General features: G+C 49.5%; 1 protein-coding gene across 1 annotated transcript in view; it reads right to left on the reverse strand.

Moving 5' to 3' along the window:
* Positions 1-361: 361 nt before the first annotated feature.
* The window catches only part of ATP2B4 (ATPase plasma membrane Ca2+ transporting 4), a 94,173-nt gene continuing 70,340 nt past the window's right edge, over positions 362-24,194 (reverse strand). Inside the window, exons 14-21 of the mRNA XM_080824119.1 lie at positions 23,625-23,712; positions 21,945-22,051; positions 16,172-16,363; positions 15,500-15,713; positions 14,710-14,921; positions 13,602-13,709; positions 11,458-11,634; positions 362-2,991 (exon numbers count right to left, since the gene is read on the reverse strand). Of these exons, the coding sequence (XP_080680245.1) occupies positions 2,680-2,991; positions 11,458-11,634; positions 13,602-13,709; positions 14,710-14,921; positions 15,500-15,713; positions 16,172-16,363; positions 21,945-22,051; positions 23,625-23,712 (1,410 nt within the window). The 3' untranslated portion in view covers positions 362-2,679. The remainder of the gene's footprint in view (positions 2,992-11,457; positions 11,635-13,601; positions 13,710-14,709; positions 14,922-15,499; positions 15,714-16,171; positions 16,364-21,944; positions 22,052-23,624; positions 23,713-24,194) is intronic.

Below are 24,194 nucleotides of genomic sequence, written 5' to 3' on the forward strand. Positions count from 1 at the left end.
TTCAGATCGAAAGCACCATATGGGCGGAAAGCTTTATTAACTTACGCCATATTTACTCACTGCCAGTTGGATCACTAAAACTGAATAGAAAAAAACTTATATAAAAAACATATGCACATAAACACTTAAACTTACTCAATTCCATATCAACAAAATTTATATTAAAAAAGTCTAGAACCCAACACATTTTTTCCCCCCTAAGTATAAAGATGGCTGTTTGGAGAAAGGAAGTATGGTGCGTTGGTTTTAAAACCAGTCGCAAATATACGAAGTCGCCTGTCATGTCAAACAGCTGGTTTTGTGCTCCTTCCACAGGGTAACACGACAGCACTTTACGTCAAATCCTTTAAACAAAATACATATGGCTGACTCGAAAATATCCATTTCTGAGCTAAAGAAAACTATATATTTTTGCATAATATTCTCTATTTTCTCTCCTACCATGGAAACTAGAAGACACACAAAAGCCATTGACTTTAAACAAGTAGACACAAGCCTTCGAGAGTAACCTGTCAGGCACCATGAGAGTCTTTTGGGAGCAGGAATGGTACGATAGCCTCCGAAGTTTGTTATTGGCTTGTTTTCAAAACTGATCTGAGGTAAGAAAAGACTTGACAGAACGAAATCTCCCAAAGTACTTAATAAATATGTGTACACCTAACACCTCCGGTGAGCTGTTTCACTCCCACATGAGGATTTAAGACAGAAAAGATTGCTGAAGCATGTGACCTTTACAGAACCCAAATCAAATCTGGCGGGTTGCGCAGTAATGGGGTTGGGCAGGGGGTATTGGTTCTTTGCTCTTCCTACCTCAGACAGCCCGGGTGGCAGGGGTGAGGGAGGAGGGATCCCAAAGAGAAGGCCGGAGAGCACGGGTTCAGGCCGCCTTACTCTCACAAGTGGAAATTCAGCAGTTCACAAGAGCCTCAAGCCCCATCCCCCAATCCTATCATTTCTTTCATGGGAATTGGTAGACATGAGTTCACGGACCCCTGCACAGAAGAGCTGATGTCAACATCAGCAGGGATAAAAATGCAGCTCCCGCAAACGTGGTTCCACCTTGTCCCATTAAGGAACACTTAAAAAAGTCTCCTAGTGAGGTCCCCAGCTCTGGAGAGGCAGGTGGGAAGGGGATGCTTTGGGCAGTGTTCAGGGAAAGAAGGCACAGGGCTTAGTCGTGCAGCAGTCGAGCACATTCTAGAGAGGGCCTTGAGTGGGGCGTGTGGGAGAAAGGAAGAGAGGAAGGAGAACTTTTCAGGGTGGGTCTTTTGCTCCTTTAAGTCAGCAAAATGTCACTGGAGCCCACCTGGGATGCATATTTTCGAAAGCAGAACATGTAAGAAAGGCTGGGGACTGTTGAGAGACCGGATGGGTTAGGGGCCACGACAGAGCAGAATGACAAAGCTGAAGGGTGTGTCAAAGCTGGTACTTGGGCACCTAAGCTCAAGGTGTCTGATTTCTCAGAACCTGCTAGTATGGCCCTTTGGCCTCTCCCAAGGCTTTTCAGTACTCACTCCCCCAACAAGCAGGTCCTGTCCTAGAAGAGCCTTGGCAGAAGGCTTCAAAAGCAGTAGTGGTCAACCCAGGGGGGATGGCAGAAGAGCTGGCTTTGATGGTCTGTCTTGTCCTGGACCTGCCTGCTGCTGGTCCTCAGGATCCCAGGCTAGTAAGGAGGCAGGGCCATTCTCAATCCACTCTTTTGCCACCACTTTAAGAATAGGAGAAAGCTCAGGCTTACGGTCACAACTATATAATGAGCCTATGCAAGCTTCATGGTCAAGGCTCATCTCCCTAGCACTTAGAAAGGACACACACCTGACAAGATGGCAGTTCAGAAGTGGAAGGTAACCTGGCAACCACAGAAACACATTCTTACCAGCTCTCAATTGCTTCAAGGGGATCCCATTAGCAAAGCAACTTCCCTGCCTCTAGGACTAAGCCAAGGATTCCATTGGGGCCAGAAGGGAAAATGGCCAAAGTTGACCCAATTCAGCCATGTCCACTCCACTTTCCTAATCATCACAACTTAAAAAAAAAAGAAAAGAAAACAGGAAAAAAAGTGAAAAAAGAATAAGAAAGAGTGAAGGTAGGGCACACAGTGGTCACAAAAGACCAAAAGAACCTTAGGCAGGTTTGACTAGAAAGGCAGAAAGAGCTAGAGGGCTTTAGGTGTAAATTTTGAAAACGGGAAAGTCATTTTAAAAACAATTGCTCTATAGGCTGATTCTATACATTCCATTCCTGCCTCTACACATTTCATTTGGGAACATTTGTCTCTTGGAACCCTCGACTTAGCTTATAAATGGCACAGACTCGTAGGGTAAAATCCCCAAGTCAGGAGATGGTGACATACATATGCATACTGGGGAGAGTCTGGGTTGGGGGAGACGCCAAGAGAATTGTCATCATTTCTTTAAGAATGACAGCGGACACACCCAAGGAGTAGACCCTACCATTCGCTACGTGCCTGGGGTTTGACTGGGTCCTGCTACAAACCCCAACTCAAGTTGAAGTTGAAATCCTCGGAGGTCTGTGCTCTTGCCTCTTCATGGTCAGGTGGGGGTTCACACATACTTGGGAACAGCTGACACGACAGTGAAAAGTCCCATCATCACCTTACAGATGGGACAGATGAAAAAGGACACGGGGAAAGCGGGGATGGGAGCCAGAGGATGAAGTTCAAACAGATGTCTCCAGGCTGTGCAGAGGGCTGTCTGAGTGGGAGGCAACAATTTGCACTTGGCTGCAGTCCACCGCATTGTTGTTTTTGTTGGCGTATGGCGTGACCTCACCATCCAACAGGAGCGCCCTAGTCCCGGACGTAGGATTGTCAAGATTTTCCTCCTCGTGCTCATCCAGGAGCGGTGTTCGTGGCACTTCCTCATCTATGGCGAATTCAGGGTGGGTCATGAAGTTGTGGATGGAGTTTTGGTTCTTGGGTTTCTGAATGCTTTCATGGAGGGAACTATGGAACGCTTTGACCACTTTGATCTATACCGGGGGGGAAGGAAAAGGGGGATGAGAAAACACGAAGGTGAGAATTGGCTAGGAGAACAAAGAACTGGTTGGTGGCTTGAGGAGAGAAACAAAACCCCAACTACAAAACACTACCGCTCAGCAACCAAAACCAAACACATGAGAAGAGATTAGGGAACACGAGGAACGTCAACTTTCAAGCATGGGTGTGGCGTAGGGTGAGTAATGGCAAACAGCTGAATATTTCAAAGCTGCATTGAAAAAAAAAAAAAAAGGAAAAAAAATGTCGAAAACCCAAAGCAAAGTTAGCATTCCCAAACAATCCATTCTTCAAACGAAACAGAGAACAAGGATTCATTAGTTCTTTTGGATGAGGGCAAGGACGTGGGAACCAGGTGCAAATTAACAGCTGAACTTAAAAGATGATTCAGACATGTGGCTTTCTGTGTCGAGGCCAAACATTTTGTGAATGTGGGATGGAAAAACTGCACACTGGAGTTATCTGTTTAAAACCCTTAAAGAGTCAAACGCATACCAGTCCGTACATAAGACGCTTCAGGCGATAAGTGGCTATGGATACCGTGCAGCAAGACAGACAAAACACTCATCATTTGTGTCAGCAGCATGCAAGAAATTATACTCTCCGGTTTAATCATTGCTCTCTCGGTCAGGAAACATGCATATATTTCCATCCCACAACCTCTGCCATGTCCCCTTCCCCCCAAGAGAGCAGAACTCTGCCCCTTCCATCCCTCCCCTGGCAGATGGGGCTAAACCACGGGTACGAGAAGATGCCTTCCTCCTGACTACGGGGAGAAGAGCTGGCCCTCACGGTTCAAGTGCACGTCCACGCCTCCGGGGCAGTGCACGTGTGCCTGGCCTGCAGCTTTCTGCAGCTGTTGCTACATCGGGAAGGGGAGCATGACCTTACGTGGAGCAGGGAGGGGACGGGACCAGGAGAGAAACCACCCGGTAGGAGGCTGTGCTACAGAGAAGTGGCTTTTCTGAGGAGGTGGTTGGAAATGGAGGAATGGAAATACCACGTGGCTTCCGTGGGCAGAGGGAAACGCACGGCCCTGTACGTGTCGAAGTCTCTTTTTACCGCACAAAAAAAGGAAGGGATTCAGTCAATTGGGAGAAAAGGAAAAAAATTAATAGCAACTGATGCCCGTGGCCGGCTTTGCCTCACCCACGGGCACCAGCTCCTTTGGCAGCCTGCTTTTCTGCATGGTAGGCCTCTCTCAAGTCTGGTTTAGAACCTGGGTTGGCAGAACTGGGGTCGGAGCTGTAGGCTGGATGCCGAGAGGTTGGAGAGAGAGGCCAGGGGAAAGGAAGGTGGCTGGAGGACAGTGTTAGTCATGGGGAAGTGGCTGATCTAGTCTTGTCCAAAAATTCTTCCCTCAGGAAAGAAATGAGGCTGATGCAGGAGAGACGGCTGTGGTAGGAGGGGCAAAGGGGGGAATGCTGAATGTTGGCCTGGGGCCGCTCTTCCGTGCCTCTGCTGTTTCAGCAAAGAATATGTCCCTGGAGAAGAGGCAAGAATGTGCAGACAGCAGAGACAGAGAGAGTCAGGCAATGCTTTCTATCACTGGGTAGACTCTCCAAAACCAATACACGAAGAGGATTTACTGAAGTTGTGTCTTTGCAGGCTAAGGCTTTCCTTATCTCTCCTCACTCCACGACAGCCTGGCAGACCCACCCAGGACGGAGGGTGCCCAGAGCTTAGAAGGCAAGGGACTGCGGCACCTTCGGCTCAGGTCATGATCTCAGGGTCCTGGGATCGAGCCCCTCATCGGGGTCTCTGCTCAGCAGGGAGCCTGCTTCTCCCTCTCTCTCTGCCTGCCTCCCTGCCTACTTGTGATCTCTGTCTGTCAAATAAATAAATAAAATCTTTAAGAAGAAGGCAAGGGACTCTCTGGCACTCAGTAGAATTGGCTCCGTGCTCCAGCCAAGGGGAAGCAAGGGACCTGGGCGCACACGTGCCCTGTGGAACAGAAAGTAAGGACCTACGTTTCCATCCTTCTGTGATTGCTGACGACCATCTGATGGGTGAGTTTTACCTGTCATGTTCTCTTTGCTCCAGACCTGGGTGAGATCAGATGGAGCAGAGACTCCGTCTGGTCTTCCGGAGGCCTCAAGCTTTCACCGATCTCTGTCAAATCTGAGAGCCAGGCACCTGGGGTGAAGCCAGCCCAAAGCCAGTGCTTTCTCCCTGGTCAGGAGATGGGTTCAAAGTCATACCAGCCCCTGTAGGAGGGATGACAGAGCCTACACTTTGGACCCGCTCCTGCAATTTTCGAGTTTTTAACAAGTGCTGCAGAAGAAAGGTACCTTTATCCCACCAGCTGGTTATCTTCAATATCAGTGATTTTCAAACTTCTTGCTTCGATTTTTTTTTTTGAAGCAACTGAATACTTAATGAAAATAATTGTATGTGAAGTCCAGTAGAGAAAACAGATTCTTAAAAATTGGGGTTAGGGTCAGGGTCTGGAGCCCTGTTTTCTGGCTTTTCCTCTCACCTGTTGGGGTGATCAATAACACTGTTACAGGCAAAAAATAAGGGAGATGAAAGTGAATCGGAATGGGTAGATGGAAAAAATAGGACAAATGTCTTCTTTGGGGGAGCAAGGAACAGTCATCCGGCTAGACTGCAGGGCTTCTAGAATCTAAAGGGAAAGCAGCATCCTGCAAGGGAAGCTCGAAGGAAGAGGAGTCAGGGAGCTAGGCAGCCCGTCTAGTGGCCTGGTGGCGGAGAGAAGGGTGAGGGGTGGAGGGCTCGGGGCTGTCACAATGCTGCTCACCTCCAGTATGGCCTCAGAGAATATGTAACACGTGCTGATGATCACATAGGTACATCCCCATCGATCCACCCCAAGCAAAGGGGGCAACCTGCTTCCCTGAGGCCTGGTGCATGAACGGGGTATGGGCAACAGGATGTGGCTAGTGGGTGCTGGGAAAGCTGTAGGCACTCTCCACTCAGCCGGTCAGCCCTTCCTTCCCCAGTTATTGTCCCTCCAAACCTCCGGGAAGTGGCTCTTCTGGGGCCCCTGCCTACAGGAAGAAGTGGCTGACTAAAGGGCAAGTCTTTCTCGGGTCTCTCGGGAGTCCCAGTGAGGTCGGACTTTCAATCAGGCATGAAGGCTAGAAGCGCTCTCTGGAGCCCAGTGAATGGGCAGATGAAGACTCCCTTTCTTCAGCTAGATTCTAGAGACTTCTGTTCTCTTTTCAGAAACCAGGGGAAGAGAAGGGATTAGAGCTTTCCTAGAGAGGGAAATCTTCAAGATTTATTTACTGAAGGTTAGACAAATAACTGAATTCACTTGGAGATCTGGAATGGGGGCTGGGGTCCTGAAATGCGTGACTGTTTCTTCTAGGACGTCCAGGTAAGGAGGAGGAGCTGGAGAGAGAGCAGGTGTGGCTGTGTCTCCTGACTGGATTTCTGCCTTTGAGGGTCAGTGGCTTACCCTCTACTGGCAATTCCATAAGAGCCCGATGGGCTCTGTCTTCTGCTTAGTGTCTTTCCACCTTCAAATTGCTGGGACGGCTGACACTAGCAATTCCTCACAGAAAGGCATGATTAAAAAAGAACAGGCACTAGTTAGAAGGACAGGGAAAAGCTAGAAGAAAAAGAGAAGTAAGAGTGGCATATGGAAGAACTAGAGGGAGAAGCTCTTAGATTCTGCAGGGTAAGACTTAGTTCTTTGACTGCTTTTGGGCCTAAAGCAATATGTGTCTATAGAAAACCCACCCCTCATACCTCACACCAGAACACTTTTACATTTGGCCACAAAGACAACAAATAATTTAAGTCTGGTCTCTGGTCAGCCTGTTCAGCTCCCCATCACGTGAACCACGGACAATGCACCTGTTCTTTCTTTAGTGCACCCCCCTTCAGGGGTTTTGGGGGCTTTGGGGGGGTAGGTTGGAAGTGGGGGAAGAAGAGATAAATAAAATAGTCAAATATCTGAAGCTCACAATAGACTTAATACACAGAGACTTCTTCCCCACCAAATATTGTAATAGCACTATCAGCAAAGAGCCTTCTCTCCTCTCCGTGTCCCATTTGGGGAAGGTAAAATGACCCGGAATAGGAGGGCATAAGCATTAGCAAGAATCCCACCATCTACTGATGGGAACTCCAGATCTTAGGTCAAACACTGACAGCATTCCAGCAGATAGGCTGGCTGAGAAAGGGGCTCCTGAAACTTTATGGGCAAAACAAGGCGTGAAGGGCTGGCTATGGGTGAGACAATCGAACTAGAGGAAAAGGGGAGGCAAAAAACCCAAACCAAAACAAAAGTTGCTCTTCAGAAATTCCTAAAAAGAAAAAAGCTGGAGTGAGGAAAAGTAAGTTATTTGGACCTTTGCATATACATTTGTCCTGCGCAGATGTGAACACATTGATTCTTAAACCAGAGCTTGGTTTGACGTCCCTGAAAAGTGAAACCTCGGGGACACTTAGCCCTGTGCATGTGAACTGAACACCTTCTCTTCCTCATACTCAGCTACAGCTTCTACACCAATACTGTCAGTTCACAACAGAGCGGTAGCCCAGAAGGACCGTTATTATCGGCCAAGTTCAACGTTGGCTCAGTGATGAGGGATCTCCTGGTAGAAAAACCCATGGGAAGGGTAGTTCTTTTCGTACTCTCTTTCAGGAGGTCTGACACTTGTCCCCTTCCCCGCCCCATGAAGAGAGGGCTGGGTTTTCCCTGGCCTAACCTTACCTCTAACCTCAGGAGATCAAGTTCAGACTCAAAGGAGCAGGAGGAGAAGAGAGGAACACCAACATATCCAAACAAAGCAAAACCAACCAACAAACCAAACAACAAACCAACAACACAAAGTAAAGCCAAACAAACAAAAAAAAACTCAAGGAAGAAACAAGCAATGCAGAGGAACGTTCAGAAAACAGGATTATTATCTTTAAAATGGTTATGGTTTAATAGTTTCTCAACATAATAAAATAAAATATAAGGGCACACAGCCTGGTTTGGGAGTGGGATTTTGGTCCCATCTTTCTTCCCTTAAGTCAGAGATCAAAGGGAAAAACCAAAAGGAAAAGATAACCACGGTTGGTTAAAGTGGATGCCACGTGCTCTCTTGTGGTCATTTTAGCAAATCATGCATCATAATAGACTCTCACTCACTGCCCAGAGTAGGAGATGAGACAGCAGCAGGAACAGAAGTGGTGGGGGGAGATGTGACTGGCGCCACTGTTACATAGGATGAGCTAGGAACATGTCTAACGTCAAGGTGCTGCCCCATGGTCTGTCGCTTTAGGACTCCCTTAAAAGAGGCTCCCGTCTGGAATGTGTTAATTACGTCGATCTGCAAAGAATCAGAGAGTGAGACAGCTTTGCTCCACAGTCCAGAGAGAGGAAGAAAGGGGGAGGGTGGGGGGGTGGGGGTGGTCCTGGATGATTAGGGAAGGGGGGTGGAAAGTGCTGGGAAAAGGGGATGGGAGCAGGAGCAAGAGAGAAGTTTCCCTCGAACACAAAGCAATGGTGAGGAGAAGGGTGGGGAGGCGGGGGAACCATTAATCATGCCACACACTTCATTTAAGGAACACTTTGCCATGGAGGCCAGATACCCAGCCAGAATCCGGTTTCCTCTTCCCTTGCAGCCTACAAAGGATGTTTTAAGTGTGCAGGGGTCCAGAAGTATCTACAGTTTAAAGGGACTTCTCACCCCGTGACTCCTAACAGAGAGTGACAGCTTATTCATTGTGTTGACCTGTACTCTTAAAAAACAAGGCATGCCATTTAAGATAGAAGGGAAAGTATATATATCAACTGAATTTTGAGCCTCAGGAACCTCTGAACCAATTAAGTTGACTACTGATTTTTGAAGATTTTGCAGGAAAGTAACTCCTGCATGCAAAGAAAAAAAGTGAGGCATGTCGTAGACCACATCCAGGTGGTTGGGGCGGTAAGGCACTTAGACCACGACTGCTGGGTTTACCTGCTTCTGGGTGTCTGCTCTGAGAGCCCCCTCTCCTTGGGCTGAAACGGACAGGGCCCGAGAAGGGAGCTCAGGAACCCAGCAGCCAGGCTCTTTAGCAAGAGTGTCACCAGCACCGGGGGTCCTAAAATGTCTGGCGATGTCTGACAGTAACTCAGTAGCTAGACTGGGGGTGGGGGAGCAAGACATGCTGGCTGGCGGTGATCAGTGACCACGGTCTAGCAAGTGGTCTCTAGTTTTCTGTGTCCTACTTCTCGGACACAGGTGATTATGTGCCATTTGATTACCGATGACAGTCTTGGTTTGGGGCCTGGGACAAAACTACTGTCCTGGTCCCTGATCACTAGGTGACAAGGAATAAATAAAAAGGAATTCCTTTATCCTTTAGGATCTGGTAGAATCGTCATAAAACTGCCCGCAGGCTTAAGACCAAGGGCTGATTCCATTCACCAGAATGGCTTCAGTTCCCCAGGTAAGAAGGGGACAAAGCAGGCGCCTTATGAGGCAGACAGCTGTTCTTATTTATAAAACTTCCTGAGAAGCCACGAAATGTTTAGGGTCGGTTTCTGGATTCAGACCAAAGCCTGAGCTAGACTACCATCCCTCCATCGCATTACATAGTTTTTAGTTCTGGGGGACAGAGGAGCCTGATCCTGTGGGAGGGAGAGGGTTGCACGTGGGGAGGGGACCAATACAGGTCCCCCCACCTCCACAGGGGACACGGATCCCAGGGTTACCTTCCCAAAGCTTCTGCTCCCCAGTGCTTCTGGGTCTCCCTAAACTAAAGGGACCAGGAGGGGACCATTGCTGGGCCACCCCCGCCACCGCCCAGGTGTTTCAGTGAGAGTGACAGCAAGGATCAACAACCTGATGGCAGGGGGCTTTGTCTGAATCCTGCTGAGGCTGACAAGCTGCTGCCAGGAGAGAGCTCCAGGGGTCTGGGCTCACCGGCTTATGGGGCCAAGTGTGCGCCGCGAGGGCAGGGACTGGGTGCCCGTGGCATCTTCGAGGGCTGTGTTTGCTGCCTAGGTGTAGGCCTGAATGCCACTCTTGCCTACCCACCCCAGGCTCCCGCAAGGAAAGGCAGTCTGATCCCAGGGTACAGAGTCAAAGGAGTGGGAACTGGTAGTGGAGGGGAAGGAAGATCCGTGAACCTCAGCCCCCCAGGACAGAAGACTGGTGAGGGGCCAAGGAGATGCTGGAACGAGGAAATCCTGGCTAGGAAAAAAAAAAAAAAAATCACATAGGAGGAGAGGAGGCAGGGACCCTGAAGGGAAGAAAAGCAGACAGGTTATTATGAAAGGAGCAGACCTGAAGGAAAGCACCAGGGCTTCAGAGACAGGAGCCAGTGGCCTAGAGGGTGGGGCGGTGTCTGCAGGTCCCGGGGAGTTTGCCCCTTTGGTGGGAAGGAACCCAAGAGAGGGCAAAGGAGTCCCAGTGGTTCCCTAACTAGCCCTGCCCTCCCACCTCCATCATGGCCTGTGGGAGACAAGTTCCCAGTGGCTATGCAGTGGTGAGGTTTCATTTGATCTCTCCTCCCTATGACTGAAGGAGATGGGCTTGACTAGGGAACTTTCTACGCCATCGGAAAGGCTGATTTTAGAGATTGGAACTTGTTTCCGGGATCTCCAGGCAATCAGCAGAGAGGAACAGGCCTACTCTCTGGAGATGGAAATCTCAGGACTAATACAATAGAGGCATATAGGACAAGAACAGGGAAAGTGATGGAATGACCAGGGCCTAGACCACCAGCCCACCCAGGAGCAGGTAGTTACAGCTGCTGCATGGAAAGGGGGAAGAAAAACGTTACTGCAAGGCTCCACAGGCAAGGGGGCCTAAGTGCAGCATCTATGCCAGTTCAGAAATTGCAAGAAGGGAAAAGGTTTGAGGAAATTATAGCTTCTTCCTTTTGGGGAAGCAAATCTGAATCCTGCAAAAGATACTCAGGCACTGAGAGACTTTTGTCATTTATATACACTGAGCCGTCAGATTCCCCACCAAGGCCTTAAAGTACGAGTGGGGAAGATAGGAGAGGGTGAGTTTCTTTGGCAAAGATCCCTCCAGATAACAGCTACGTTACCCTCGCAGCAGCCGGAGGACTTACACAGAGCATACGCTGGCAATGCTGGTTTAGAGATGCTGCCTAGTTCCTTTCTCCTGAAGGGCGGGGAAGGACGCCAAGCATCTCCCACCCCGAGGTCAGGTCTGGTGTTTGCAAGAGACCTTACACAGGGAGCTTGCTGGTCCCATGGAGGGTGGCCAAATGGGCTTTAGAACCAATCAGAAGCTGAAGGAAGAGGCTACCAGTTTGTGTCCAGGGCTCTGGGCCCTCTGACTACTCTCCTCTCAGAGGCACCCAGGCAGCTGGTCCCTGACCTAGGGGAGCTCAGGCTGCCCACCAGCGGCGAGCCTTAGGGAGGGAAGAGATGTGAGCCACCAGGAATGGCTGCCCCCCCCACACCTCCCCACATGGAGGGATGTCTTCTCCCTGGCGAGGACAGGCCACCGTCAGAGTACCTGAGTCTGGATGCGGTTCAGGCCCCGGAACCAGAGGATCTGGCCTCGGCGCAGCTCCATCTCCGCGTGGTCAATCTCGTCCAGCCCCTCCGCGTCCTTGGTGATCTCCTCTTTGGTGGTGCCGTGCCCAGCCTCCTTCAGGAACTTCAAGGATTGGGTAGGTATCGTGGAGATGATCTGAGAACAGGTGCAGTGGAGGGGAGATACCAGAATCCGGGTGAGAAGGCAGTGACGCAGCTCACACGGTCAGGCCCTTGCGTAGGTTACTCTTTGCCCCATCAAGCACTGGGGAGGTGGGGGGGCAGTGGGAGAGGTGCCAATCCGGCCAGGCAAGCACTCCTCAGGGCCTCCCAATGGCAGGCCCTCAGGAAGGTTTTCTGTATTTGTGGACACATGAAGGAGAACTTACATTCGCATGTAAGTTTGCCAGCCATCTGCCTGGTCAGTTCTATACTTGGTTCTCCTTCCGTCTCAGTTGCTCCTTTCCATTTTGCCAGGAAAGGGAAGCAGAACTATAGCACGTGGCACAAGGTAGGAAGGGACAGAGACCAGGAACCGAGGGAGGACAAGGCTAGGGATAGGAGAGGGCGGTCACGTTGCTTGTGTATGGACAAGGGGAAGAGAAGTCTTGGAAGGGAAGGATCCTCTTCTAGTTAGCGCATGCAGAGTAAATTCCTGTGTTGTAAGACGAGGGTGAAAAAAAAAAAAAAACCAAAAAACCCACCCTAAAAAACAAGGGTGAAAGGATACTAGAGGTTTTCTAGGGCTTGGGGTGAGACAGACCAGGGAAGAAGGGACATTCGGGTATTATTAGACTGGGGCAGTAGGCTGGCTCAGGAAGCATCAATCAACTCTCCCTGACACACAGACAAGGAATAGACAGGACTGGGACGAGAGAAGGACTGTAGGAGCGGCCCAGCATGGAGTCGAGGATTCTGGAAGGGGAAGAATGTCTGCTCTTGGATGACTGGAAGGAGCTGCTGGACACAGGAGCAGCGCTGGTATCCGGCACCAAGGCTGCGTGGCCACATGTGAGACTAGACCCAGATGGGAGTTCCAGACAGTCGGTGAAACAACCAAGCTTCACTCAGGTGTAAAAGAGTCCCACCGGTAAAGTAACGCCACCGAACGGGACAGGGAGGAGGGACTCATGGTAGGAATCAGGACAGCAATTCATCAGGGAGGCATCTGGGACACAGGAAAGAAACAACCAGCAGGTCTATGGGGAAGTGGTCTCAGGGAAGGATCGCTGGGGCCACTTAGAGCAAAGCCGTCACCCAGGTGGCTTGGTGCCTATCAGTAGAGACTGGAGGTCTGCAAAGCAGAGCTTCTCCTGGCCCAGAGCTGGGGATGAGAGGGTTTGCAAAGTGGTATCTGGGAAGGAACAAAACTTGCCAGACCTATTCCTATAGCTAAATTTTACTGTGTCCTTAGATGGTACTAGAAATTGTTCTAAGTTATTTCTGTGTCGTAACAGATTGGCCGATTAGCAACGAGGAACAATGATCCTGTTCTCCTAAGCTGAGGAAACTGAGGCACAGAGTGGTTAAGACGCTTGCTCAAAGGGATTCAGCTTGTAGAAAGGAGATGTGGGATTCAAAGCCGGGGAGCCGGTCCCAGCGTCCATGCTCTTAACTGGGTGCTATGCTGCTTCTCTAGAGCCCTCGTGGGTCTGGATTTATCTCAGGTGAGAGTCAGCCATTCGACCCAGTCAACCCGTTCAGGCCGTGGTGAACACGAGAGGCAGGGGAGCCCTAAACTAGGTCAGCCCAGCAGCTTACAGCCTGACGGTGGCTTCATTAAAATAGACTTCTGCTCTGTAAATGTCTACTTCTAAGACCCTTAATTTTGTTTTTCTCTTTTTAGCAAAATTCCATTGAATATTTCCACTCCCATCTCAGAGACACTAAGGGATCTACCTGCCACTAGGCATGCTTAGAGGAGATCCACTGCCTCCAAAGTGGGGGGCACTGACAGGATCCTGCAAGATGGAAAGACCTGGAAAACTGGGGGGAAGAAGCTGACGGTGAGGAGCTGGGAGATGGCGAGGAGCTGGGAGGCGCTGCCGTTGCATGTCCCATCTCCACCAGAGGAGAGAGTCTGCCGGCCGTGCACCCGCACTGGGCGAGCCGGTTGCCACTCACCTGGCCCCATAGCAGTTCTCCGATGCCAATGAACAGACACCAAAACCACTGAGACAGGGTGAGCTTCGTGCAGCTGAAGGGTTTACCCCCAAATTCCACAATGAGAATCTAGAACCGAGAAAGGCAGCCCACCATCAGGGAGGCGAGTCACGGGCAGCTAGCCCTTCAGCCGAGACCACCAACACGGCGTCAGCGCCCTGGCCTGTGATCCCTGTGGGCCCAGGCCCAATCTGCTTGTTGGAGGAGGAGAAAGAGGAAATCCGGGGGGGGGGGGGCGGAGAGAAGACAGACACAGTCTTTCTAGAGACTCTGCTGGGGAGACAGAGCTACTTACTATGAATATTATTAAGGTAAGAGCTGGCAGATCCAGGGGTCTGGAAGCTTCTGGTGAGTATAGCTAGTGGGTGAGGTGCCAAGAGAAGGCACAGTGAGGGAGAGGAGGAACTGAAGAGGCGGGCCAATGAGGGGGACCACGGCAGGGGATGGCAGGACCCCTTGGTGTGGGGCGAGCTCCTAGTCTCCTGTATCTGCAGGTGTTTAGTGTACCCGAGACTAGGGCAAGGAGGAAGGGACCCGATCCTTCTACCACCGGGGCAGCCATGCCTTGACCCCGGTTCCACGAGAGGAACCCAGGCCAGCTTTATCTGTCCACTGCTCGTGCACCCTGCCACCCCTTCTCTCTGTCTGTGGACTGCACCATGTCTTCTGTCAAGGGCCCCCCACGAATGCAGGGGCAGGGACAAGGAGGGAGCCCGTATAGCACGTATCTGCCCATCTCATGTACGCTGGCAGGAGGGACGGAAAGGGCCTCAGCGAGTGACTCTCTCCTTGGCCACTCTGGGAAAATTCTGTGCTTTAGAAAGACAAGGGAAGGATCCCACCCATCTCGTTTCACATGTTGCCTTGCACCGCGGCACCTGACCCAGCAGGCACCAGTTCCAGAGCAATGCTCAGATGGAAGCCAACCGGGAATCCAAAAGCACTCGATCTGCAGCCCGAGTCCCCATCATTCCCTCCCTCCTTCTCCCGGGTACCTAGGCAACCCTGCTCCCAGCTTCTGCCCTCTGCCATCCCAGCCTCGCTGCCCGGACTCCAGTTAGAGACTCACCTGGCTGATGAAGGTGCCCAGGACCACGGAGCAGAAGATGAGATTCCGGAAGATGCCCGCAAAGACGTTCCTCTCTCCGTGGATCTTGCGGGAATTGATCTCGTTGAAGAGCTGCATCAGCACGAAGGTGTTGAAAATAATGGTGTAGTGCTGGCTGGGTGGGGAGTGTAGGGGCGCCTTCCTCCCGCTGTCAATGTCAAAGAACCTCTCGCCTAGTGGGGAAAAAGGAAGCGTTAGCGGGTTAAGCGCGGTCTCCGCGAGGGCCCAGTTTGAGTCAGAACGACACCCTGGGATGGCCAAGCCGGGGTCCTAGGGCCGGTGTCCATTCTCACGGGTCAGTATCTGAGCCATACTAGCTAGCAAACACTCTGAGTGTCAGCTCTGGTCTCAGCATATCTGACTCACTCTCCGCGTCCGGTGCAGTGACTCTGACTGCTTATGGTGCGGCCTTGGGGATGGGGGCTGTGCAAGGGTCTGGCAGACACAGGTTTGATCTTAGTGCCACTGTATATTCAACACGGGACCTGCGCTTCAGTTTTATAATCTTAAAAAAAAAAAAAAGCTACAGAAAGCCACCCTGTGAAATTCTTAAGAGGAGTATGCCAAATAGCGCAGGGTGGCACAGAGCGGGGCAAGGGGACACACCCTGTGGGTGACACTGCTGTCACCCCTAGTCCTGTGCTCGGCTTGTTCCTGTGCCACCTTCTCTCCACCGTGATCTCTGTGATCTCTGCCCCCGTCCCCGCTGCTTAGCACCCCGACCCCCGTCCCCAGCGCCCCCGCGGCTCACCGGCAAAGACGAGGAAGAAGATGACAGTGAGCTGATAGACGGCGTGGCCCAGGATGTTCTTCATCATCGTGCGCGAGATCAGAGGCTTGTTGCGGCCATAGGGGCGACGCTTCAACAGAGACTCCGTAGGAGGCTCCGTGGCCAGGGCCAACGAAGCAAAAGTGTCCATGATTAGGTTAACCCACAACATCTGCACGGCTTTCAGTGGGGAATCCTGGTGGGAGGAAGCACCCGTCCTTTGAGCTTTCCCCGGAAACCAGCCCCTAGCTCACTCATCAGCCTCAGCTTTGGCCTTGCAGTGGCCTCGCTCCCGCCGTCCTCCCAGACTTTGGATCTGGCCGTTCATTAGCTGAGTGACCTTGAGAACACTACCTAACCTCTTTGAGCCTTGGGTTCCTCCCCTGTATAATGGCGGGAATATCCCTTTGCAAAGTTGTTTCTGAAGACCACAGAGGTACTCATCATAGTGGCTGACATGCACGTGCTAAGTTAGTGGTGGATAAGTTCTCCTCCCTCCACGTGGGCAGATGGAGACCTAGGAGAGCTAACTCCTGCCCCTACACCCCCGGGGGAACTCCTGTCCTTAATCCTCAATAGCCAGGACCCCACCCCCCATGTTCCCTGGCCCCTGCCTCATCCATCTCCTCCCGGCCCACCCCGCACTCCCTTCACCTGAGTGATACAGGCCCCGGTGAAGGCCACGATCACGGCTACCACGTTGACAGTGAGCTGGAACTGGAGAAACTTGGAGATGCTGTCATAGACGTTTCGCCCCCACATCACTGCCTTGACAATGCTGGTGAAGTTGTCATCCGTTAGGATGATGTCTGATGCCTCCTTCGCCACGTCTGTGCCTGCAATACCCTGAGTAAGAGAGGGAGGGAAAGCAGTGAGGACCTAGATACGCAGACTTTATCTCCCTTCTGAACCCGGACTGCATTTCCAGACCCCCAAGAAGCTTCCGAACCGGCCATAAACACTAGAGGGCGCACCGCCACGCTAATGCCAACGACCAAGCCACTGTATTTTGAGTTCTCTCTTCCAGAGAAAATGTGTCGCCCTCAGTCCACAGCAAGCAGGGCTGGGGCCTGATGCCACCGTCTTACTCCTGAACCCAAAGTGGAAATGACAGTTATCTTTGATATTCCTTTCTCCCTTCTTCGCTACTCCCCCACCTTAGAAATGAAGGAAAGGACAGGGAACCTACGTCCTAACTATTCTACCTCCAAATCCCTACACTCTCCCTACACCCTTCCTTCCTTCTGTCTTCCTTTCCTTCTTCTTCCCTCCTTCCTTCCTTCCTTCCTCCCTCTCTTCCCTTCCCTTGCCTTCCTTCAAAGATTTTATTTTGAAGTAATCTTGACACCCAATGTAGGGCTCAAATTCACAACCCCAAGATCAAAAGTCACATGCTCCACTGACTGAACCAGCCAGGTGTCCCTAAATTCTCTTTTGCCCCTAAATTCTTATATTTCTTTTGCCGCTGCCAGTGTCTCACTTACGTCCTTGTCTTCTCCACACCTCAAAGTCACTTTACACTTTTCTTCTGGGGGAAGTAGTCTGGCAGCACAGTTCAGATGTCCTATCCTTGTTCAAATTCCTGTTCCTGGGGAACCACTAAAGGTTTCTCAATAGACAATGGTTGAAAGCTTTGCTTATAGAAATGGTAAAATTTCTAGACTTGTAGTCAGAGCCCTCAACAGGTGAACTGGGATTTATTTTCCAGTCTGCTCCTATATCCTCTTTCTGCTCAAAACCCACTGGTTATTCACAATTCCCTGATTCTCTCCTTCACTCTAGAGTCTAGACTTCTACTTACACCCTTTCCCTAAACCTGGAACATCCTCCTTCCTTGCCCATTTAAACCTCGTCCATCTTTAATGGTCTATGGGACACAAAACCATCCATGAGGTCCCAGCCCCTACTTCTATGCCATGTCTTGCAAAGCCTAAAACCCACAGAGGAGCGTGTTCATTGATTTGGCTCGCAGTAGTACACGATTTGTCCTCTTTACCAGGTAGTAATATTTTCCTACCAGATTGCAATAAACAAACATCTGTTATAGATTATACAATTTGGTTTCCCCATCAAAAAGTTCTCTAACACATCCCCACAATGTGTCACATGCCCTGGAAAAAGAAAGGAGGGAAAAAAAAAAAAAGAAAGGAGGACTATATATACTTTCTACTACGGAATCATCTTCAGGTTATGTTAAACGAAAAAAAGCAGTGTGAAAAAAGAGAGTGTATGCTATGTGTGTAGAAAAGAATACATACTAGTACAGATAAGTATCACTTATCGAAGAGGATAGGATGCAAATATATTATACATTTGATTATATTTTAAAGGAGCAAACAGAAGGATACAACAAAACAAAAGAAATGTTACTTAGAGTTAAGAGGGGAGGGAACAGGATGGAGGAGATAGGGGTAGAAGCTGGATTTCTGTTTTGTATATTCAACTTTAGAACTATATAGCTACTTTATCTGAGTATAAATCAAAACTAAGATTAAAAAGCAATCTCTAGGGGCACCTGGGTGGCTTAGTGGGTTAAGTGTTTGACTCTTGATCTCAGCACCGTTCTTTTTTTTTTTTTTTTCATTTGTTTTATTTTTTAATTTTAAGATTTTTTTCATCATCACCCAGCACGGTTCTTGATGGTCATGAGTTCGAGCCCCACATTGGGGCCCAATGTGGAGCCTACTTTAAGGAAAAAAAAAGCAATCTCTAAAATGGAAAACAATATGGTATGAATGAATTGGTACAACCAGTGGGTAGCACAATCACACAAAGGAAAAATATTCCAAATGACTTTTAAAAAAACATCCTACCTTGATGGTAGAACCTAGCAGAGTATAACTATAAGATAAAAAGAATTACAAGAAAAATCTTGATCTGTTTTTTGTATTATTAGATAATAATAATAATATATAATAATACATAATACCAATATACAATAATAATAATAATACAAGGGTACTTGTATTATTATTGCTATTTTGAGACTGTTACCTATATTTCAGGGTAAAATAAGTAAGGATTATGTTAATGCCATTAGGAATCAAAATTTTCAGCTTAAGAGATACAAATATAACATTAGGGAAATTAAATAAAAGTAGCTAGAGTTCTATAATTCTAAATTTGAATTGAAAATACCAACATGGATTCACGAAGTGTTTTATCCTTAAAACAAAGAAATGCAAAAACAAAAAAGAGACATAAAAGATATTTCCTAGCTTTGCCCATTGAAAAGATCTAGAAACAATGATTTCCTTGATAGTAAGAACACTCTGACATTCAGATTGTGTTCTCTAAGCACCATTTCTTACTAAAAAGCAGGACTTTGAGAAATGGATGATTCCAGATCTAGGGTGAGAAATACATATAATGATTCTGGAACATGTTATCATGTCAGAAACCAAGTAAGGTATTAAGGACAACTAGGATTGTATCTAAAGGACCCAGCAGGATTCATGAGGCTAAGGACGGGTCAATGTGAATGTCAAAATAATAACAAAGACAATGGATTGAAACACATTAAGTGTACTTAAATCTGTGAGTTCATAATGATATTTTAAAAATGAGCTGTTTTTAGTAGAGTTCCTTAGTAGGATTATTTTACACTTGATCTTAGCCAAAAGGCCGAGAAGCGATGTGTAGGATTATTTTAAAAAATATAATTCACGGGTGCCTGGCTGGTTCACTCAGTAGAGTATGCAACTGTTGATCTTGGGGTTTTAAGTTCAAGCCCTGAGTTGGACATGGAGCCTACTTAATAAATAAATACAAGTTAGGGGCGCCTGGGTGGCTCAGTCAGTTAAGCGGCTGCTTCCGACTCAGGTCATGATCCCGGGGTCCTGGGATCGAGTCCCACATTGGGCTCCCTGCTCAGTGGGGAGCCTGCTTCTCCTTCTCCCTCTGCTCCTCCCTCCAGTGTGTGCTTTCTCTCTCTCTCATAAGACAAATAAAATCATTAAAAAAATTTAAAAACACATATATATATGTGTGTATATATATATATATATACACACACATATATATGTAAAAAACACTTATTGGTCATCTTTGGGAGTATCCTAAAAAGTCGACTCATTTTGAAAACTAGTAAATAAAGAAAAAGGATCAGGCATTTAGCTGCCTTTCATGTAGGAACCTGAACCTCAACCTCAGAGTTACAAAATAATCCTGGAGGGCAGGTTTCTTTCTGTAGAAGTCTTCAAGTTAATAGAAAAATCTGGACGTAATTTTGCAGCCCTTAATGAAAGATGGGATCTAGAATCTGATTGCATATGACAAGAATACAGTCAACAAAATCCATGTTACACATTATTCTATGTAGACAACCAGTCTGGTTCCTTCAAAACTAAATAGCTAGGACAAAAGATGGAGGCGGTTGGGCAGGAGAGCTAACATTGCATCCTGTTATCCTTAGAAAGGGCTATTTGTGAGGCTGGCCCTCAGCTGGCATCTGGGACCTTGGCTCTCAGAACGCCGCAGTCAACAATCAACTGAATATTAGTTGGTGGTTCACTGTGCCTAGACTGTGCCCAAATAGTATGTTTTCTCTTGAACACCTCCTTTCCTTCCAGGAAGTCTGGAATCTCTCTAAAAAAAAAAAAAAACAAACTAACTAAAAAATATTTAATTATTTATTTGAGAGAGAGAGGGAGTGGGAGCATGTGTGAAAAGGGGGAGGGGAGAGGGAGAGAGAAAACTCAAGCAGACCCCCTGCTGAGTGGGGAGCCCAATGCAGAGCTCGCTCTCACGATCCTGAGATCATGACCTGCACCCAAACCAAGAGTTGGTTGCTCAACGGTCGGAGCCCCCCCTAGGCGCACCTAGGAGTCTGGATCTTAGCTCGTATTAGGCAGAAAGTGACTATATGACCAAGCCCAACAAAAACCTTGGGTGCTGCGTCTCTGATAAGCTCCCCTGGGTAGAAACATCGCACATGTGCTGTCAGGGGGAAGAGCGCGCTCTGTGTGAGCCCTCGAGGAGGGAGAGAACACAAAGCCTGCATGCGGGTTCCTCCAGACTCTGCCTGCGACTTTCTCCCTTACTACACCCATGCAATAAAAAAATCTTAGCCATGAGGACAGCTCTATGCCGAGTCTCATGAGTCCTTTCAGTGAATCCACAAATGTAAAGCTGCTCTTGGGGACCCCTAACACAAGGATCCTACAGGACCCGTGGTTCACAACCTTTAGGGTGTGACAGAAATGTCCAGAGCTTGTGAAAGCGCAGATTGCTGGGCTCCAACTCGGAGCTGTCAGATGCAGGAGAGCTGGGGTGGGCCTGAGAATCTGCATTTCTATAGGTTTCCAAGTCCAGCTGGGAGGAGGAGCACGCTTCCAAAACGACTGCTATAGATTAAGAGCTCTAGCACAGACAGTCAATGATTGCAGCGCATGGGTCTTATTTAGATCTGATTTGGACAAAGAAAGATGAAGAGAGAATTTGTGAAGCACTTGGGGCAATCGCGGAATGGACTAGATGATTAATGACAATAAGGGCTCGGATTATTGTGAGACAAGAGTGGTATGATTCTTCTAGATGTATGCCCTCGATGTACACTGATCAGAGGCGTATACTAATGTTCTTCCAAATGAAATGACGGGGCATCCCTTATTTGCTTCAGAACAGTTCAGCTGCAGATGGGAGAAGTGGTGGGGGGAAACGTTCAGTGAAAAAGATGGGCCAGGTGATGATAATTAATGTTGAGTGACAGGTACACGGGGATTCACGAAACTATTCTCTCTACTTCTGTGTCTTCTTGAAATTTCCAAGAATCAATGTTCTTGTGGGTGTTAAAAGGGACACTGTAAACACAGATTACTTCTTGAATCTCTTTCCACTGCTTAAAAATCACCAATAGTTCAATACACATCAGAGGCTTATAATCACAAGCCACTTGAGTGGGAAGATGTCCCTGGCCATCTGGGGGCTCCCACGTTTGCTACAACATCAGAATCAACAAGCGTGCCTGTTAGGAAACGCCAAACATCTCTGGGCCTACCCAGATGCCACTGAATCGAGATATTCACCCGCGGAACCTTGGAATACGGAATTTTAAATGAACGTTTCAAGTGATTCTGATGCTCCCGGCCTCACAAGTGAAAGGCAGAGTGATGAACTGTGTTGGCCATGGAATACGTGCCTCACAGGGAACCCGAATTTTCTATGGTGCGCCTAGACAGACAACATTACCACGTTTGCGGTAATGAGGCGTCAGGGTTTCCCTGCCTGGGTCATCCAGTCTTCATACTTGACGGGTCCCCCATTACACAGACCTTTACCGGCCAGGTCAGCAGGAGAGACAGCGTTGGAGCAAAGAGCCCAAGGTGGGGGTGAAGGTTCAGGAAGGGGCAGGCTGCCAGGAGGCCCGTCCTGGCTCCCGGGTGGAGAAGGCCGCTCGCAGGCCGAGACGGTGTGCCCAGCTGCTTACCATGGCAAAACCAACATCTGCTTTCTTCAGAGCCGGCCCATCGTTTGTGCCATCACCCGTGACAGCCACCACCTGTCGCTGCTCCCCAACAGTGCTGTCGATGATGCCTGGGAAAACAGACACAGCCCGTGAGTCCACGTGCGCCGTCACAGGCCGTGGGGCAAGCCCTATGCTCCCCACGCAGGCCCTTTTTGGGTCTTCTTCCCTGGTCCCTGCCACCACCTCTCTTCCTTTTTCCTTTTTTTCTGTGGGTGACAAGCTCCCTTTAGAGCATGTTGAAAGCGCAACCCCCCTTCTGAGCACCGACAGATCTGTCAGCTTCCGAGAAGCTGCTACTGGTCTGCCTCGTTCTTCTGTTCAGGCATTGGAGAGTGAGAGGGAGGGCGGGAGGAGCACCTGGTCCGGCCGTCACCCTGGCAGCAGGCAGAGAAATGCATACACAGAAGTCCAGCTACTAGCTGAAAACAACCACAGGAAGGGGTAAGACCAGGCCCCATGGGGGTGAGGTTGGCTGACCCCGCACCAGGCGGCCACTCCGGCAACTGGAGCGGACGGTGCTCTCCTGCCCCCTGGTGGTTGGGGGATACCAGTGTCTCAGTCTCCAGCGCCAGTAAGCACAGCTCCTGGAAGACGGGGAAGCCAAGGGTCCAGTGACAGCCAGCCCGAGGTCACAGGTATGATACAATCAGAGGGCTGGAGGGAATCCAGAGAGATCCATGATCTAAGCAACTCCTATCACCTTACAGATGAGAAAACTGAAACCCAGAGAGGGGAAAGGCCTTGCAGGGTCCCAAAGCCAGCGGGTGAAGCCCGAACACCACTCCATCCCATCTCAGCCAATGAGGGCTATGTGCTCCCTGAGCAAGAGCAGGAAGCAACACAAATGGAAGGAAGAGTCAAGCAGAAAATTACCCCTTCCAGGAGGCGGGCTTCTTCCAGCCACGGAGAGGACAGGAGAAAGCTCAGGGTGTCAGAGCTGGACACCACAGGTACACACACGCATGTGTGCACACATCTGCACACACATCCGTGAAACCTGGGTGCCCGTCCTCTGGAGTCTAGACTGGAGCCATAGGAGTGTGGGTGAGTGTGTGTGGGTGTGAGTGTACGTGTGTGTGTGTTATGCGAGTACCACCTCCCTTTCTACTCTGTTCTTTCCTCCTTTCTTCCCGATGCTAGAGGCTCTACATTATCACCCAAAGGCTGTCAGTTGTTTCTCGGTGGCGTGCTGGGCTCTGAGTCTGTCCTTGACAGGCAGCCTGGTGAGGGCCCCAGCCAGTTTGTGCTGGAGAAAGCGCCAGGTGATTTGAAGACAGAGACCTGGGTCGGGGTTGAACCGTGCCACTTCTGCTCACCAGCGTGGCAATCTGGGTAAGTTCTTTGTCTTCTCAGCCTCAAACTTCCTCAGTGGCAAAAATGGGAATAACTTAACCTGCTCTGACTAGTACACAGTACGACTGGCAAACAAGATATGACGTTTAAAGACACCTTTTTTACATGTCTTCTATATAGATATTTGCTGACCTGTCTGTTCCCCACTCCCCCCATGAGCTGGAGAGCTCTCCTGATGCCTTCCTATTCAAGACACAAGACTTGCTTTCACCAGTGGTTCTTGTTGTGTACCTCGTTGCCCAGCCTGCCATTACCTGTCCCAGGCACCCGGTTAGGAGCCAAGCTCACCTTTTACCAGTGTGTGCTTGTCCGTGGGAGACGATCGCGCCAGGACTCGAAGCTTCGGCCAGATCTTGTCCAGCTTCTCTTGTTCTACCTGCCAACACCAGACCACACTGGGTCAGCCAAGCTCAGAGCAGCCATCCGGGAGTTCACATCTCCCCACGCTCTGAGATTCCAGGAGAGCCGGCATTCCACAGCCCGTGGCGGGTGTACCATCCTGGCCTCCGGGGGAGATGAGACAGCCAGCTCGGTCTCCCAGGGCAGACTCAATGGTGGTGACCATTCGGGTCCCGCATGTCTTCGTTTCCCTTCCAATTCCCTACTGGGGAGCCAATCCCCTATTTCTTGGACCCTTGACAGGAGGTGAGCCAGAGCTGGCTGTTGGTTCAGGTGGCCAAAGTGCTTTTGAGTTCTTTGGTTTGGTTTCTAGGCAGACCAGGAAGCTCTGGTCTGCTCCACACCCAGACCACATCCTCTCGCAGACCCATGCCACCCACCGCTAGTCACAAGGCGGTGACACAGGACGGTGAGGTGGAGGGGAATCAGTGCGAAAGCATCCTATGACTGAACACAATC

The sequence above is a fragment of the Martes martes genome, assembly GCF_963455335.1.
Source record: "Martes martes genome assembly, chromosome: 15".
NCBI lineage: Eukaryota > Metazoa > Chordata > Mammalia > Carnivora > Mustelidae > Martes > Martes martes.